The sequence below is a fragment of the Onychostoma macrolepis genome, chromosome 10 (genome assembly GCF_012432095.1).
Source record: "Onychostoma macrolepis isolate SWU-2019 chromosome 10, ASM1243209v1, whole genome shotgun sequence".
NCBI classification, from domain to species: domain Eukaryota; kingdom Metazoa; phylum Chordata; class Actinopteri; order Cypriniformes; family Cyprinidae; genus Onychostoma; species Onychostoma macrolepis.
The window spans coordinates 10,160,343-10,179,675 of NC_081164.1; the positions used below are offsets into that span (position 1 = coordinate 10,160,343).

The 19,333-nt window shown below is 37.9% G+C and overlaps 1 protein-coding gene across 5 annotated transcripts in view; it reads left to right on the plus strand.

The window, feature by feature from the left end:
• Positions 1–16,849, plus strand: part of LOC131548313 (HMG box transcription factor BBX) — a 37,684-nt gene extending 20,835 nt beyond the window's left edge. For 4 of the 5 annotated variants that reach the window (XM_058789542.1, XM_058789544.1, XM_058789541.1 and 1 more), the window contains 11 exons: positions 150–230; positions 400–474; positions 580–657; positions 1,349–1,426; positions 2,558–3,452; positions 3,867–4,005; positions 6,581–6,729; positions 6,906–6,995; positions 7,376–7,567; positions 10,676–10,871; positions 10,951–16,849. In XM_058789542.1, coding sequence (XP_058645525.1) covers positions 150–230; positions 400–474; positions 580–657; positions 1,349–1,426; positions 2,558–3,452; positions 3,867–4,005; positions 6,581–6,729; positions 6,906–6,995; positions 7,376–7,567; positions 10,676–10,871; positions 10,951–11,032 — 2,055 coding nt within the window. In that variant the 3' untranslated portion in view covers positions 11,033–16,849. The remainder of the gene's footprint in view (positions 1–149; positions 231–399; positions 475–579; positions 658–1,348; positions 1,427–2,557; positions 3,453–3,866; positions 4,006–6,580; positions 6,730–6,905; positions 6,996–7,375; positions 7,568–10,675; positions 10,872–10,950) is intronic. The other variant, XM_058789545.1, reaches the window with a different exon arrangement.
• Positions 16,850–19,333: the final 2,484 nt, after the last annotated feature.

Genomic DNA, 19,333 nt, shown 5'->3' on the forward strand with positions numbered 1-19,333 from the left:
TGTGGCTTTTCCATCAAACTGTCAACAGAGGGAGGTGTTGAGTTGTAAATGTCAGTGGTCATTTCAAAGAGGATGTTGATTCGAGGTTGTTTTCTTTTATGGCTTTGTTCTGCTTTACTGATTTAATTTTTTTTATCCTTTCATTTTAGATTTCCTCCAGCTCTTCCCAGACAGGATGCACAGATGTTGCTAAGCACACTGGGAAATCAGCCCTTTTCCAGCTGGCTGAGGTGAGACCACCTGAAGACTTGACAGTCCTTAATAACAGACCCTTAAAACCCTCCTTAGCAGCGAGACGTCTTAGATATGGGTGGTTGGCTGTGTGCGTCCAACTGATTTGCTTAATGATCTGAATGCAGTTTGTTGAAACTCATGTTTTTTTTTATTCTTTCCCCTCAGATTTCTTCCAGTCCAGTGCAGCCAGCTGGGGGAAGTAAGAACGCTGAGGACACAAGCTCTCTCACACATGTAGAGGTGAGGGTTTTGGACACTTAAGTGAAAGAAGTGCTACATTAATGTGGAAGACTTCCATTATCTTGTGAATTTAAAATTGAGCACTCATTTTAATGTCCCTGTTAGGCCTCTGGACCATCTCAGCCAAGTTCACCAGACCTGCCCAAGAGTTGTGTTAAATCACCCTTGTTTCAGCTGGCTGAGGTACAGTTCAACTCTCCTAGAGACTCCATTGCCCCCCTGTCCATCCCACTGAATGTCCTTCGACCCACCTAACCTCGCTCATAGTGCAGATACAGTCATGTTATGCTAGGAAGGAGTTCTTAAATGCATTATGCAGTGTTCAGACTGCCTGTATTTACATTTTGCAGTCAGTGACCACAGCAGAAACCTTCAGTATCTCAAGAGAGTGCCAATAAAATGTCCCACTTCTGCTTTTGCTGGTGTATTACCTGCTAGAACATCAACTTCCTCCAGGCAGCCATTTTGATACTCCTGAACTTCCAGTCATTGCTTTTGTTTTCGTCATTTCTCTTCAGTGTCATTAACTGTAAAGGCCATCTGCTAACTATTAACTTTTTTTTGAGCAGTTTGCACTTTCTGTTCTTAAACTGTGGCGCAAAACGTGACAGCATGTGGCACAAAACTGGTTGTATTGGGCAGTTTTTTACTGTTAACCTAAACTAAAACTATTAAAAACTGTTTTCCGTAATTAAAAGAAAGCTGAAAAAAACATTGAGTTTTGCATGTACGAGCACCACTCACCATCACAACATTGTGATTTAAATCAGAATTGTATTCCTCTCTGTGGGTGAATTTCCTAACGAGTTGTCCGAATAATTTCCTATTCCTCTGTTTATTGCTCTTGATATGTGTGTTTTGTGTGTCTCTGTAGCAGATCTCCTCCAGTAGGTCTCAGTCAGCATCTGAGGGGAGGCAGTGCGGCCAGTCGGCTCTTTTCCAGCTCGCTGAGGTACATCAACAACCCACATACAGCACAATCACTGCCCCGGGTTACACAAAGATGCAAGACAGGAGGATGAATCTTATGCTACATACAGTATTTGATGTTATAATGCAGAATTAAAGCTCAGTGAGGCAGTGGCTGGTGTTGACCGGTTGGCATGAACAATGGCAAGCAATGTTATGTAATAAATCCTAGGAGAGTTTTGAAGCGTAGGCCGCCACCTGGTGGGTGTTTATATTTTTTTCTTATTACATGTTCCTGGTGTAATTGTGAACAATTCATCAGTACACTTTTTCTGAAAAGTGTAAAAATCTAAATGGAATCAAAATTCTTTGCTATAGAAAATAAAATAACGTGTATTTAACATTTATGCATAGATATAAAATAATATAAATAATATATTTTTGAAAGTTTAGATTTTTTAATAAAACACTTTTTTTTTCAATTTACATTTAAAAGGTTAGTTCACCCAAAATTGAAAATTCTGTCATTAATTACTCGCCCTCATGTCGCTCCAAACCCGTAAGACCTTCGTTCATCTTCCAAACACAAATTAAGATATTTTTGATGGAATCTGAGAGTTCTCTGACCCTTCATAGACAGCAACGATATTACCAAGATCAACGCACAGAAACATAGTAAGAACATCGGTAGAATAGTCCGTATGGCATCAGGGGTTCAACAGTAATTTTACAAAGCTACCAGAATATTCCTTTTGTGCGCAAAGAAAACAATAATAACATAATTTATTCAGCAATTCTTCTCGAGTCACCGTCTTCCGCCATTTTGGAGAGTACCCCAGAACGTAATCAACGCTGTTTATGTTCAGGATATAGCGGGCGGATGCTGAACGTAAACAACACTGATTATGTTGATTGCATTGATAATATAATTAAGATACAAGATAAAGATACTAATTAAGAATTGCATTTGCGAAAATATAGAAACTTCAAAAAATTCATCATTCAAACATTTACTAATGGATCAAATCCAAGGGCCTACTTTTTTTATCCAGTTTCACTTAGCAATATGTCACAGTATTGAATTAAAATGGGTTGCGAACGCAGTCTCATGTTGACTTCCAGGCAGCTTATATATGATTGTTCCATAACGTGATGTGCTTGTGTGTGTATATAGATGTGTTTGGCCTCTGAGGCTGAAAAGATGGAAGCTCGATCCTCCCAGCCCTCTGGTGGTTCCTCCTCACTCTGTGCTCAGCACAGCTCAAGTAGCAGAGTCACCGAAGAGCAGGTGGACGCTCCTGAACTTCCTGTCACCACATCATCATCATCATCAGCATTATCATCATCCTCATCATCCTCTACCTCCGGCTCCACCTCGTCCTCCCCTACTGACACCACCCCATCTGATCTCAGCCCGTGTAAGACGCTGAAGAAGAAGAAGAAAAAGAAGAAAGAAAATAAAGACTCGGACGAAAATCCTGCATCGCCCAAAAAGGCGAAGAAGAGACATTCGCCCGAGTCGGACCTGGACAGCGTGATGTTCACCATCGAAGCAGTAGCAAAAGGTGCTTGGGGCTCAGAAGAAACACCCAGGAAGAAAGCTTGTCCCTCAGGGAGTGAGAGCAGCCCCACAACGGACCAATCTCCAGCGGTGAAGAAGAAAACAAAACCGAAACCGAAAAAACAGTTGAAGTTAAAAGACAATGATGCGGCGGAGGAAGAGGAAGAAGGGGATGAAGAGACCAATAAACCGCAGGACGTAGAGATGAAAACTGAGGAAGCCCCTCTGACCCCTAAAGATGAGTGTGAGAATGAGCCAGAAATGAAGGTGGAGCCCCCTATTGGTGTGGAGGACACGGCACCATACTGCTCTCCTCCTCATCCTACAGAAATGGAGGAGAAAGACACAGACACCAAACCACCTCAAACCAGACAGGAAGATAAAGAGCAAGAGGTTAAGCCAGAGGCCTGTGGGTCCAGGAAGTCAGAGCGAAGCTGTAAAGGAGCTCTTTATAAGACTCTGGTGTCCGAAGGGATGCTTACATCACTGAGAGCAAATGTGGACAGAGGTAATGCACACACACCTCCCACAGGTTCCTTTCCTGTTTATTGATCTTGTCATAGGTGCTATGTGACTGGATTTGAAACTCATTACACATTAGTTCAAACTGATCATGTGGAGCAAATAGTAGCATGGAAAAACATACTTGCCCATTTATAACGGCTTATTCTGCAAATGTGTCAACAAACACAAAAATAGATTAGGTTGTGTTTTCTAGCATTTTCTAAGGAAGCCTTGTATCCTTGTAGACTGAAGTACAATTTCAACATCATGATGAGACATCATGTTTTTATCTCATATTATACTGAATATCATTAACATTTTAACTTAGTATGTCTCATATAGTATGTCACATATACAGTAAAATCAGTTGATACGGTAAATGAAAAAGTGCTGTTTGGGTTTCTGGTCTGTGTTGTAGGGAAAAGAGGATCCATGCGAGGAAGTGTGTCCGATCATGAGGGCGGCTGGAATGACGAGAGCTGGGGATTTTCTCAAGCTGCTACCAGCAACCCAAAAAAGCTCAAGAAGTCTAAGTCTAAAGAGGAAACCACCCCAGGGTGAGCTGTAATTCCTCCTATCACATCTCTGAATCTGCAGGGAAACAGTGATTCTTCTCCTGCAGAGGAGTTTATTTTATTTGGGCTGCAACTAACAACTATTTTTATAATGTAATATTTTTTTCATTCAATCAATCAGGTCTAAAAAAAACAAAAAATCATATCTTGCTCAGTGCTCCTTCAAACAACAAGCAAATGTAAGGCTATAAAAACACCTTAAAATAATAATGTAGGGCTGCAACAACGAATCGATTAAATCGATAAAAATCGATTACTAAAAGCGTTGGCAACGAATTTCATAATCGATTCGTTGTGTCGCGCGACGCGGAGACGTTTGATTATTAAAAAAAAAAAAAAAAACTTTAGATGAGCGCGGAGCGGAGTGAACACACTCGGTCTCTCTCGCTCACGGATGCTAGCAGAGTTTGGCGCCTCATAAATAAAAAAAAAAAAAAAAAAACGAGCGGAGGTAGAGGAAAGATACATGGCGGAGGCAGAGAAATCCGTGCGACCCAAGTCATCCAAGGTGTGGGAGCAGGGGCGGCGTTTGCGTATGGCAGAGTATGGCAGTTGCCATACCCTAGCCCAGTCAGGTGCTGTGAAAAATTATCCAAACTTGAGTCGCTTATAATTCGTTTTTATTATTTTAAATCAGAGAGTTTTAAAAATAGTAAACCAATTATAAGCATTAAAATAACTTCGTAACGCCATTGGATCATCGAGCTCTCAGCGAGACCTCGTAACTTCACCCCGCCTCCGTTCAGTTTGACGCGCCGCGCACAGCCTGGAGAAGATGAGATCTCTGCTTTTTCGCAATGCAAGGGTGAATAAATAATTGGTGTTTGAATAGTACAGCGTTTTCTTTACTCAAACACTATGTCAGTAAAGGATAATGTTTTTGTGTGTTTGAAGAGTGGAGAAGAATTAGTTATTTGCTGTCTATATACGTTTTAAATATCCTGTGCATTATGTGCATAAGCGCTTAATTTGAGATTTTGGCCAAGTGTATTAAACAACAAGAAAAAACTAAGCGCCCATATAGCTACAATCAAAGTTATATAACCTGTAAAAGTTGATGAAAGCATAATGCACTTATGCACTGCATAACAGTTACAGCCGTTCTAACGACAGACAAAACACCCCATCTCCGTCATTCTCTGGTCAAAAACATTATTAACTCCATTTGAGCTTGATTTTCATATAATGTTAAGTGCAGGTGTCTGATACAATACCAACGCTAACGACGCAGTGTTGTTAAATTATTTAATTTTTGCACTTCAGATGTAAAGCATACATGTGTATGTTTTTGTGTTAGTCCATTTTATTTTATTTTATTATTATTATTATAACAGCTCAGGGATGTTCAAGGAGCAACATGTTTGTGCACTTTCTAAAGATTTTAGTTCTGTTTTTGAATAAAGGGTTGGAAATGAATGCTTTTTTTTTTTTTTTAAAAATCCGATTCATCAATTAATCGAAAAAATAATCGACAGATTAATCGATTATTAAAATAATCGTTAGTTGCAGCCCTATAATAATGTATGTTATACGTGGGGTTTTAAATATAAATTACATATTTGTTTGATATTTAATTAAAAGTGCAATTTAAATAAGCAAACTTAACATTTTCTAGTATTAAAAAGTAACAGAACAGCTTAAACACTCTAGTGAAGAATAAATATACTAAAATGTATTTGAAATACATTTATTTCATGCCAAGTATACTACAAATGCATTTACATATTTATGTGTTTAATAAAAATAAAAATACCTTGCAATTGGACTTTTGGTATACTAAACTGTTATACTTAAATTCTGCTAAGCTAATTTTGTGCTTAATTCATGTTAATTGTGAAAGTAGTGCTGAAGTCCAACTAAAGCTATACTGAAGTATATTTGATTGTGCTAAACTATTGCAAGTATACTTCAGGTACACTTTAAATATATTGCATTTAAAGATTGATATTATTCAGAGATCATACAATCCTCATTAAAAAAACATTTTAGGTTTAATATTAAGAAATATGCATTGTGCACAAGTAGTACTCCAAATTAAGTTTGATTATAATTTTTATATCAGTAAGTCTCGAGCGATATGTCAGTAGTAAGTACATTTGAACTATACTTAGTATGAAATAAAATACAAATTTGTTGTCGACTTTATCATTTTTTATTTTTAGTGATTTAATTGATTAGTCGCAGCCTGATTCGAAATTGATTATTGATTGATAATGTAATTAATATCAGCTGAATCAGTATATTTGACGTTGAGGCTAACTTTTGGGTTTGCTTTTTTTATTAGGTTAATTGGAGGGTCTAAAACGACTTAAAACATTTCTGTGCATTAGGTTAGCTTAGTAGTCCAAAGAGTTTTGTACATTTCAAGCATGTATCATACTCATATTTGCCATCCACCATCATAGTTTCAGACTAAAATTGCAGAATAAGGTTTTTGAAGAACATTCCATCGTGTTTCATTGTGCAGGATTGAAGTCAGTTTATCTAGCAGACGTTGAATCCAGATGAGCAGACTTTGCACAGATGGCTAATGTTTTACTGTGTATAAAACTCACAGACTAGGAAAGCTTGAGGAGGAGTTCGAGAAGAAGTTCAACAGCTTACCACAGTACAGCCCCCTGACTTTTGACAAAAAGAGCGTGGCGGTAACCAAGAAGAAAAAAACCAGTACGTCCAGCCCTCCTGAACCGCCCAAACCCTGCAAGGGTGAGTTCACTTGCATGCATGGAAACTGACATCACATCCTCCTGGCCTCCACACTCATTTCCTCATTTGCTTACTTTCTTAGGAAGTAGTCATCTCATGTTCAGAATGACATGACTTCCACCTAACATAGCATGCTGTGTTGTATTTTTTTGTTCTGTTTTATTGCTTGAAATTAGGTTCATCTTCATCTCAGAAAAAGACCTTATTCCACAAGATAGTGAACAAGTACAAACACAGGAAGGAGAAATCCAGTGCCGCAGACAAAGGTGACACCCCCACAGCCATTAGATATCAGCTTCATTCTGTGTTCAGATGGCAAGACTGTGTGAACGAGTGCTGGAAACTGTGCTTGCATGGTGCTGGTTGTTGTTTGTCCGTGGTTTAGCCTAGTGTGCCTCAATGTTTCCTGCCGCATAGCAGGGAACGCTGTCATATCTAGGTCACTGTATACTCTGGTTATCTTAAAGGGGCACACGTGTCACAGTTATGTAAATACTTTTGAGGCAACCTGGTGTGGTGTAGTACAAGTGGCACAAGTTAAATGCAATATAACATCCTAAAGCATCATTCATTGTCAGACATCTGCATTGGGCCTTCCAGGTCTCATTTTTGATGTATTTCACATGACCCCCCTCTGCTCCTTTAGACGTCGTCCCAACTGACCCTGTGGGTACAGAATCAAGTCCAGTGGTGAAGTCGGTCAGTCCGTGTGTGTCTCCCTCTCCTGAACCCCAGAAGGTTCTGGATATACCTGTGGGCAGTCAGAAGAGGAAGGCCAGGAAGAGTAAAATCACACACTTGGTGCGCACGGCTGATGGCCGAGTGTCACCTGCAGAGGGTGAGCTGAACCCACAGTTTCCTGTTACATCTTATTGATTTCTAAACTGATAATTTCTTACAGAAACGCTCTACACCCATGTTCTACCTTTGTTTTCTACTGCTGTTCAAAAGTTAAGATGTTTTAATGTTTTTGTTTTTTAAAGTGTCTTTTATTTGGCTATTTATTTATTTAGCTGGAAAAATGACCCTTTGTCATTGTCCTCTTGCATTATTGACAAACTATTTTCCTGTTGACACCGTAAAGCTGCTTTGACATAATCAGTATTGTATAAAGCGCTATGTAAAAAAAGTGGCTTGACTTGACTTGAGACACACACACACACACACATATATATATATATATATATATATACAGTGTTGGGGAGTAACTAGTTACATGTAATGGAATTACGTAATTTAATTACAAAATAAAAGTAATTGTAATCAGTTACAGTTACTGAGAAAAAATGAGTAATTATATTACAGTTACTTATGAAAATGTTAAGGATTACAAAGGGGGTTATTTCTGGGTTGTTGTTTTTTTCACACACACTCCCACATACAGATTCAATTGAGTTCTTTCATAAATTGCAGTGACTGCTCTAACATATGAAACAGCAATGTTTCAGAAGTTTATAACATGCTTATCCGATAACTATATTTCCTATATGGGCTTATGTATATGCTTTATTTTTTTAAGATTAAGTTTTTTTTCTAAGGCATTGTTAGATCCAGTGTTTCCTGTCATAGCTATACAAAGATTTGATTTCAAAAACAGTATCATAGCTATTAAATTATTTCTTGTTATGATTTTAAATCTGTATTTAACCTCAGAATGATTTTAAAGTAAGTCTGATTTTGTGGTGGCTGTGCTTCAAAGGGGACATTGGGGAGCAGTTGGGGGTTCAGTGCCTTGCTCAAGGGTCTCACCTCAGTCGTGGTATTGAAGGTGGAAGAGAGCGCTCGTTATTCACTTCAAAATCAAAATGGCTTGATAATTGAGACTGTTTAGGTTTTTGGGGGATTAAAAAAAGGAATGAATTTCTATCATTGTAGGGTGGTTGTGTCCACACACTGCTAAGACACATTTATATGCAAATGAAGATATTTTTCATCCAATGTCTCCTTTAAAATTAAAATATTATAATCTTAATTAATATTTTGAAAGTCTAACAGTAATCAGTTTTGAGTTCTACTGTAAGGTTAACCCTGTCTGCTTTACATGTTTGAAAATGATTAATGAAAACATTTGAAGTTTAGAAAAGTAATCAAATGTAATCAGTTACATTACTTTAATAAAGTAATTGAAAAGTTATACTACTTATTACATTTTAAGTAGGGTAACTTGTAATCTGTAACCTATTACATTTCCAAAGTAACCTTCCCAACACTGTGTATATATATATATATATATATATATACACATATATATACAGTGGGGAAACAAATTATTTGATCCCCTGCTGATTTTGTACGTTTACCCACTGACAAAGAAATGATCAGTCTATAATTTTAATGATAGGTTTATTTGAACAGTGAGAGACAGAATAACAACAAAAAATCCAGAAAAACACATTTGAAAAAAGTTATAAATTGATTTGCATTTTAATGAGTGAAATAAGTATTTGATCCCCTATCAATCAGCAAGATTTCTGGCTCCCAGGTGTCTTTTATACAGTTAAGGAGCTGAGATTAAGAGCACTCTCTTAAAGGGAGTGCTCCTAATCTCAGTTTGTTACCTGTATAAAAGACACCTGTCCACAGAAGCAATAATTCAATCAGATTCCAAACTCTCCACCATGGCCAAGACCAAAGAGCTGTCTAAGACCTACACAAGGCTGGAATGGGCTACAAGACCATCGCCAAGCAGCTTGGTGGGAAGGTGACAACAGCTGGTGTGATTTATTCACAAATGGAAGAAACACAAAATAACTGTAAATCTCCCTCGGTCTGGGGCTCCATGCAAGATCTCACCTCGTAGAGCTTCAATGATCATGAGAACTGTGAGGAATCAGCCCAGAACTACACGGGAGGATCTTGTCAATGATCTCAAGGCAGCTGGGACCATAGTCACCAAGAAAACAATTGGTAACACACCACGCCGTGAAGAACTGAAACAGGGGACAGGACAACTGCACCGCATCAAAGGGACGATGGACGGGGCCATGTACCGTCAGGGCCAGGGCAATGAAAATGGGTCGTGGATGGGTATTCCAGCATGACAATGACCCAAAACACACGGCCAAGGCAACAAAGGAGTGGCTCAAGAAGAAGCACATTAAGGTCCTGGAGTGGCCTAGCCAGTCTCCAGACCTTAATCTCATAGAAAATCTGTGGAGGAAGCTGAAGGTTCGAGTTGCCAAACGTCAGCCTCGAAACCTTAATGATTTGGTGAGGATCTGCAAAGAGGAGTGGGACAAAATCCCTCCTGAGATGTGTGCAAACCTGGTGGCCAACTACAAGAAACATCTGACCTCTGTGATTGCCAACAAGGCTTTTGCCACCAAGTACTAAGTCATGTTTTGCGAAGGGGTCAAATACTTATTTCACTCATTAAAATGCAAATCAGTTTATAACTTTTTTGAAATGCGTTTTTCTGTATTGTTTTCTTGTTATTCTGTCTCTCACTGTTCAAATAAACCTACCATTAAAATTATAGACTGATCATTTCTTTGTCAGTGGGCAAACGTACAAAATCAGCAGGGGATCAAATAATTTTTCCCCCACTGTAAATATATATATATATATATATATATATATATATATGAAAAGAAAACAGTGGTACAGTGACATAGATGCATCATGTAAAAATAGCCACTGATGCCACTTGCCACTGTAGATATGCGCTATTTGCAGATATATTTCTCACCTATGTACACCGCAACCAAAAGTGGTAACCAACAAAACAGTACTAAAGATAAAATAAACCACATTAAGCTGTCATCTCAACATGGCAGATCTGTCCCATGTAGAATAAAATGCAAATTTTTTTAGCCAGTGATATGACTGGATTTTTTATATCATGCGAGTAATCACTTAAAAACATTTAGATTGTTAATCTCTGCTGTCCTGCCAATCAAAAACATTGCTGAAAAGTCTAAAATTCTTTTATTACTCTCTATTACAGCAGAAGACAAATTCAAGGATCAGACCAAGAATCAGGATGAAAAGCCATTCACTCAAGAGACATTATGCAATAGGGGGGTCTGCTACAATGACCCCACATCAGCGGAAGCGGACGTGACGGATGCGTCTGGTGACCTCCCGGCCTTCTTCAGCTTGGCTGCTCTGGCTGAGGTTGCAGCCATGGAGAATGTGCACAGGTAAATAGGGAAACCCATCAATCTCTTGGCCATGATGGTGTGTGTCTGTTGATAATAAACACCTTTGTGTTTGTTCCAGAGCCCAGCGTGCTGTGAGTATCCCCACTGAAGGTCAAGTGAAGGACATGGCTCCTGTGCTGATTTCCTGTGCGGACCAGTGAGGCCTCAGCCTGGCCCGGGACGGGTTTAATCCGGACTGGGCTTATGTATGGACATGCTGGGGCCTTATTCTTGACCCTCGGCCTCAGATGCCGGGGGGAAAGAGCGAACGAGAGCGAGAGAGACTGGAAAGGGATGAGGGAAGCTCTGAGCCGGATGAAGATGTTTTATCCCAGAAGCTTTCACCTTACACCCAACCCCATCCTTCCTCCCTCCCTCTCTCTCACCCCCTCAGGGCCCTGGGGGAGCCAATTCTGGTCCCTACGCCTGTTTCCTCTGGTGGCTCCGGACCAGTTATCAGACTTTACAATCTGCAAGAAATGGCTACTATTTAAGGTCAAGTTTTGCCTACAAAAAGTGCATTTGAAGCAAGTGCTCCCTCTCTGTCTTTCTCTGTCTTTACGGTTCTGTTCCTGGTCAGCTTCATTGCACAAACGTCTTTTTCACACAGCAGCACACATCTTCTCTCGGTCAGAGGAACGTTTTGTGGCTTCCTGCCCCCTTTTTTGCTCTGAATCTTACGAAGAGAGAGAGAATGAGTGTTTTCAGACTGCTTAACCTCAGCCTCATACCTCACAAACCTGTTCAGATTTGTTCTCTGCACAGAAGCACCACCTTCACCTTCATAATGCACAGTTGATGCCTAGATGCCTCTTTCTTTCAAGCAATGACCCTCAATGTGTCCGGTGCCTCTAGATGACAGTTGTTCAGAGATAAACCACCTGTTTTCCACTCAGCAGCAGCAGCGATGTGTCGGGGGGGAAGTCGGATGTTTGTGCAAGCTGCGCTGTGGTCGATGAGCAGGGTCCAAAATTAGCACTTGCAAAGCATTGAATATTTTATTATATTAATTTACATTACCGTTCAAAAGACTGGGATCTGTAATAATGTTTTTGAAAGAAGTCTCTCATGATCACCAGTGTTGTATTTATTTAATCAGAAATACAGTAAAAACAGTAATATTGTGAAATAATAATATGATTACAATTTTAAATATTTATTTTCTATTTTAAAATATAATTTATTTACTCAGTTTTCAGTGTCACATGATCCTTCAGAAATCATTCTAATATGCTGATTTGGTGCTTAAGAAATATTTCTTTTTTTATCAATGTCGAAAACAGTTGTGCTGCTTCATATTTTTGTGGAAAAGGTTTCTTTGAGTAGAAAGTTTAAAAGAACAGCATTTATTTGAAATAGGAATGTTTTGTAACATCATAAATGTTACTGTCTCTATTAATCAGTTTAACGCATCTTTGCTGAATAAAAGTATTAATTTCTTTCAAAAAAAAACTTACTGGCCACTTTTGAACGGTAATGTATATTCTAAAAATACATTTTCATATACATTTTTTTTGTAATGTGAAATAATCCGAAATAATTCATATTTCTGGTTGGCAATTTTTTGTTTTTAAATGAATTAACTGTTGGCTAAAAGAGCTAATTTTAGACCCTGCCTACGAGTGTTTCTGACTGACTGAATCACCCGATGGAAAGCCAGTTGAACCGTTTTATATTGTGACAGCCCGTCACTTTTAGCAATGCGCTCTTCTCTGACATGTACAGCTATCAATGAGTTCATTGAGTATCAATGAGTATGGCGATACTTGAACGAAAAAATGCATTTTATGTCAATACTTGACCTTACTGCAGTGTGTAGCGTCTTGCTGGCTAATCCAAAAGAGTGCTACTCCTCTAATATAGTTTAATAATAGACACTGCACTAATTTTTAGCTACCGTAGACAATGCTTTTAGTTGTCTTTGGCTTTCATTATAATAGCAAGTTTTGTTTTTGTTTTAGTCTCAAGTTAGCTTTTGTATCATCACTGAGATACTCAGCCCTCGTTTTTTTTCCTATACCTGAGGCTGTAGACGCCATTCCAGCTCAAAGTTTTGCTGATTCTGTCCATTCCTCCAAGCACACGGTGGGAGAGAGTTTGAGTGGAAAAGAAAGCAGGGATTGACGTAGAAGAGAAAGGCGTTTTTCTCTCTCTCTCTCTCTCTCTCTCTCTCACAGACACATACACGCGCACACACACAGACACCTTGAATTGTGGGAGTCAGCACAGCATGTTCTCCTACGACGTGCACATCCTGTGTTTTAGGCACTTGTGAGTCAAACTCTTACAGGGTCATGTTCTGACCTTCAAACCAGATTGTGTGCTGCGTGTTAATGACACGTTGCAAAAAATCACGTTCTTAGTATGTTTGTCTCGTGAACATATCTAAAAAAAATTCTTCAAACAAGATCAGTTTATTTGAGAAGCAAAATTGTGTTTGGCTTTCCTCTACCTTTTTTAAAAAACGAAAACCACATGGCTGAAAAAGTAAGACAAACAAGATTAATTCAAGATAAGTGGTGGGGTTTTGATTTAAGTGAAAACAGTTTTTTTTGAGTGATCTTACTAAAATGATTCTTCACCGATTCATTCAGTGAGCTTTTCTGCAGGTTGCATCATTATGCCAATAAGTTTTGACAAGCAAATGTCATTTAATGAGTTATGAGGAAGTTCTGAACCATTTACTGTACTTAACTGAATCTTTAAAAACCCACATTGTTCAATTTATTGCTTCTCGGATTATTTAATCTTGTTTTAAGGATGTTTGGGTATATTACTGGAAAACATTTCTGCTTCGAAACTGATTTTTGCTGTGCACATCAGCTCCCTGGGTTCGTGGGCTGGTTCGAACATCAGACTCTGCTTCCTGAAACCCTCCTGAGGTCGTAGGGAGCCTAGATTAGATAAATGAAGGAATGCTATAAGCCAGATCACAGGTTTAAAAGCCGCACACTCTTTCACTGTTCAAGTCAAGCTTTTTCCTTTTTAATAAGACAATTGATGTTCTTTTGTTTGTTTTGCTTCGATTTTTCTTCTATAAATGATAATGTCTGTGAATTTATGAACTTATAACTAATAAGGTTTTTTGTACTTCTTCGAAATACTGTATTTAATTTGTTCTCCTTAGAACACCTTCTGTAGGGCGCTGTTTTTCCTCGCTTCGTTCGTAACATTTTGTTTAGAAACCTCAGCCTTTCCTGAGGTGTGCTCTACTGGATCGAGACTGTTGTCAAAAGCTCATATACAAATATCTGTGTATATATATATATATATAAATATATATACCTATGCTTACCTGTTAAGCCAACAAGCACTGATAAAGAATGCACCGCCTCTAGACGATTAGTTCCTGCTTGTGGACGTGCACGTGCGAGACAACCACATTGCCGCATATGGCCTACGTCTGGCGTGCGCGGTGGGGTGCGAGATCTGTGTCTGAATGTTCCCCATTTCCTGTTATTTATACAATAGAGGCATTTATTCCAAGCCAAGGGTTTAAACCTCAGTGTATTTTAAGTAATAGAAAGCTTGTAGGCTGTAATTGTGCCTGAGGCAGTCATGAGACATACTGATGACGTTTACCTGAAAAATCAGGACCTAATCACTTTTATAAGTGTGATTTTATTAAGCTAATTTTATAAATCACCTGTATGGCCCCGCTTATGAAACTTTAAAAGTTACAGTAGGGTAAAAATGTTATGAATTATGAATAATAAGATACTAAACCTCCTGCTCAGCTGTTTTGAATCAGTTGATTGTCATTATGGACGATTTGAATTGTATCAATCAGTGATCTAATTGTAAATGATCCCTTCTTCAGCATTAGTTAGAGTGGGCGCCATGTTTAATTTTTACGAAAAATCCTTGCGTAAAATTCAACTACGTCCACCCTGACTAAAAATGCGGTCACGTTTACCGTTTCTCAGCTAAATTTCGCAAGCAAACTCTAGTCGTTTAAATCCATACAATCTGGAGTTTTCCGTGAGGGCAAAAACGTTCCCTAAACAAATTCACTGCAAATTTGCTTGGTTTAAAAATGGTTTCTGTGTGAATTCTGCTTCATACATTTCTACGAAATTGACAGTAAATTTCGCTGAAATTTCGCTAATGTGACCGCAACTTACAATTATGTTTCCTCAAAAGATGGTTGATCATAAAAGACGCGTCTCATCCGTGTCCCAAATGTTTGTCGTTCACAAGAAGTTACCGTAAGACGTCTTCCCTTGCGCGCAATGCGCCTCAGACGCAATTTAAGATCTTCCCGGTGATCAGGAGACGTGTTGAATACAAGCGTCATTCTCTCAGACATTTGCCAAAGAAAAGCGAAAATATTCTGTAAGGGAAATTTCATGATGCAGAGAGCCAGGCTTTACTCCGCTGAGCTTAGCCAGCGGATTCGTCTTCAGGTTTCAAATGTATTTTATCAGCACAACTAATTCTTCTAGTCTTTTCTGATGGTTTTTCCTCTGAATTAACCTGCAGTGAGAGTGGTGTGCAAAATGTTGGCACCTTTTTAATAACTATTTTAGAAAGACAATATTTGCACCTTAAACCCATACCAAAACAACATCACATTCTTAAAGGGACAGTTCACCCAAAAATTACGATTCTGTCATCATGTGCTCATCCTCGTGTTCATGTATTTGCATGATTTTGTGGAACATGCAAAAAAAAGATGTTTATAAGAATGTTCATGCTGCACTTTTCACAATGTAAAAATATCAAAAACACCATAAAAGTGTTTCACATGACTCCAACTCAAGTCTTCTGAAGCCATAATATACTTTTGTGTGGAGAAATTTAGGTCATTACTGCATACTTTTATTGTGCTTTTTGGCGTATGGAAAAATGCAGCATGGACATTCTTCAAAATGTCTCTTTTTTTTTTTTTTTTTTACGCAAGAAAGTTAGTCATACCGAACTAGAACGACATGAGGCTGCATAAATGGTGCAGGAATTACATTTTTGTGTGAATTACCCCATAAAGATTGATCCCATCTCGCCAGTGTCCCCTCATGATTGTCATTCTTTCGTGACCCCTGCGTATCCAGAGGGGGAAATATGTGTATTTGAACAAATTGTCATTGCTAGCGAGAATTATAATGTGTTGAATGATAACACAGCTTATTTGAAAGTCCCCGCATGATGCATCTTTAGAATCTGATCCCATCCCATGATGCCCCGTCATAACGTTCACCCCTCTTTTTTCTATTTAGAAGATGCCTCTTAGCAAATTGCCTCTATGAAACAGAAATTCCTATATTAGCTATAAAGATTATGATATTACCCTTTTGTGCTAGATTGTCTCTTGAATGTAATGGATTTTGTACCTGTATTTTTCTAATTCCAATCCAGTCTTTCTGTATGCGGTGGCTTTATATGGAGGAATTCTAGGCTGCTTCCTTGCGTGAATAATTTGTAAAAACTTCCAGTCATCCTTGAGACACAAACCCTGACCTCCGAAGTGTGCAGTGCAACTGCCACCATCATATCTGACATTAAATATCTTTCACTTTTACGCGTTTAGTCCCGAAACATGCAATAGCACCGATCACAGATATCAGTTGCCAAACCTTTCCACGTTTCACCTTCTCTACTCGTTTCGAGTCTTAATAATCTTGAATATGCACCCTGTCAACGATGAGGATTTTCTCTGCTCTGTACAAGAATGTACGTTCATGGCTTTAGATGCAGTTGTGGTGCCGTCTTTTTAAACGCTTACCCGAGATCCTGTTCTTGATTCCTCTAAGGAGTTTATACTTGTGTGCTTGATCTGATTATTGTCACTAGTACTGTATGATGCAATGTATGGATCTGATTGTTACAGCCCAGTTGTTGATGCAGCCTTGCCTTACTGATCCCCTGCGTAGAGAGGGACCCCTTTGCCATTGCCCTTCTCACTGAGTCTTATGTCATAACACTGTCTGCTGACGCAAATGTTATTCTTTAAACAACTATTAAAGTAACATACATATGAATGTGTCTGTTTGCTGTCTTGCTTTCAGTTCGTCAAAGTCACTTATAGCCTCAAACACAATCTCACAAGAATACCTTTCAATTAGAAAAAGTAGGCTAGTGCAGTGGTAATGCACATGATATACAGGTACCGCCTTCAATCGTTGGCAGTTAACATGTTAGACGTTTAGGACTAAGTACAGACTCTGCATGCAGTGATTACAATGATATCTTCACTAGCTGTTCACCACCTGATTCTTATTATCTTGAGCTTCACACTGTGTTTATGTGAGGGTAAGGAAATTAATTTATGTTGTGATTATGAAAAGAAATTTCCCTAGTGATAAAATAGTACAATTTATTCGTATGTACTTTAGAATAACTAAGAATATTTGTGGCACACTATAAATTGGTATACTTAAAGTCTGCAAAATTATCATTTTGTACTAAATGCATTTTAGTTGTGCAAAAGAATATCCACTTTTTTATTTCATTTTTGAAATGCAGAATTCATTCAGCTAAAACTTCAAATGTATTTTGGTGACAGTACAATTGCAATTCAATTACACTGTAAGAGTGTTGAACATACATTAATAGTATACTAATAACAAACTGAGGTCATACTAACCCTTACTTTTAGAGACTTTAAAATGCATTGCAATGGCATTCCAAGTAAGCTTGAAGTGTGCTAATGGCACAATTATTGTGTGCTTCTAATGTAATAAATGAACCTTTATAAATAATGGCACAGCTTAAGGAATTACCTTGTGCTAACACCCCCAGCATATCAGTCAACTCAATTTTCCAGAGAACAACGTTGGACACAGACATTTGAACACTGACTGAAGGAAACATTGCAGACTGGATTCGAACCCGGGTCGCTGCCACACACATGCACTCGCTTTACCAGATGCACAAGTGCAACGTTGTCGTTGTCCGTTACCATCTTTACTTTTGTTACTACTTTCTATATGCGACCATGGGCCACAAAACCAGTCATAAAGGCTTTTCCACACTGAGCGCGATGCGGAAAAGCGTGGCGAATCGCCGATGATTGTTCGCTTCAGTCATAAGGGTCAATTTTTGGAAATTGAGATTTATACATCATCTGTAACCTGAATAAATAAGCTTTCAACAACTATTTGAAAATCTGGACTCTGAGGGTGCAAAAAAATTTTAAAAATCTAAATACTGAGAAAATCACCTAAAGTTGTCCAAATTAAGTCCTGCAAATATACCCGTGCTACTTAAGACTGGTTCACATGTAACGCTGCTTTGCAACCATGCAAAATTGTGAAAAGTACTATTTGAAGTGTGGTTAAATTATTAGAAATGTTAAGTTCATAACTAGGCTATACAAAGTACTGCATCATTATGAATTATTATTATAATTATTTGCAACTCAAAACATTTATTTTTATCTATACTATTTTTATACTCAACAAGTAGAACTTCAATACAGTGTATTGTATTGTACATTTACATTTAGCCATTTAGCAGACACTTTTATCCAAAGCGACTTACAAATGAGAAGCAATCAAAACCAACAAAAGAGCATTTAATCATAACAGGTCAACAGAGTATTCAACTAAAATAAATTACTGAAGCATTATTTCAATATTTAACAAATTAAATTGTTTTATTTGCAAATCCCCCATTGTAACATTTGTGCAGAAACTCTGCCCTTACAGCACCTGTTAGCAGAAACATACTGGATGTTTCAATTCATACCTCACAGTTTGCTTTTGGTTTTTTATCAGCATCATCTTAAAATAATTTCATTATTGTCATATTTGAAATACATTGTGAGACTTGTGTCTTTAGCTGCAATGAGTTTCTAGACTCTAAAAGTTTCTTCTGAAAAATGCAAAACAGCAAAACTGACTGTTGGTGAATTTCAGAGCTCATGAAAGTATATGTTGAGGAGAGACTGACTTATCAAGCCCCCTTCACTGAACATACTGTAGCCTATATTTAGGCCGATGTTAAAATCACATTATTAATATACCTTAAAAGACACTTTTAAGGGGTGAAGGAACAAACAAATATCAATACACAGAATTTGATATTGTCTCTTCTGCCATAGTATCCAGTATCATTTTTTTCAGTGTAGTATAGACATGTCAATCTATTTTTTAGTATACTTATCATAAAATAAATATATTTTAAATACAATTAAGTATATTTATTTTTCACTAGGGTTGATTTGCTTTAATGCAAGCACACTCGCAAAGTTCTGATTAAAACTTAAAAGTGTTTTATAGTCTTGTGCTATTAGATGCTGTTCATTCTGAAAACCATTTTAAACAGGAGAGCTTCACTTATGCTCCATTACTCGATTATGGCAACAATACTATACTGATCTAAAGAACCTTCCAATTGATTTGAATATAATGCTTGCATACATTTTGCTGTATATATATGTGTTTTTAGCATATAGCCTACTGCTAAATACATTATTCAAGTTTAAAAATATATATATATATATATTTATTAAAATAAATATT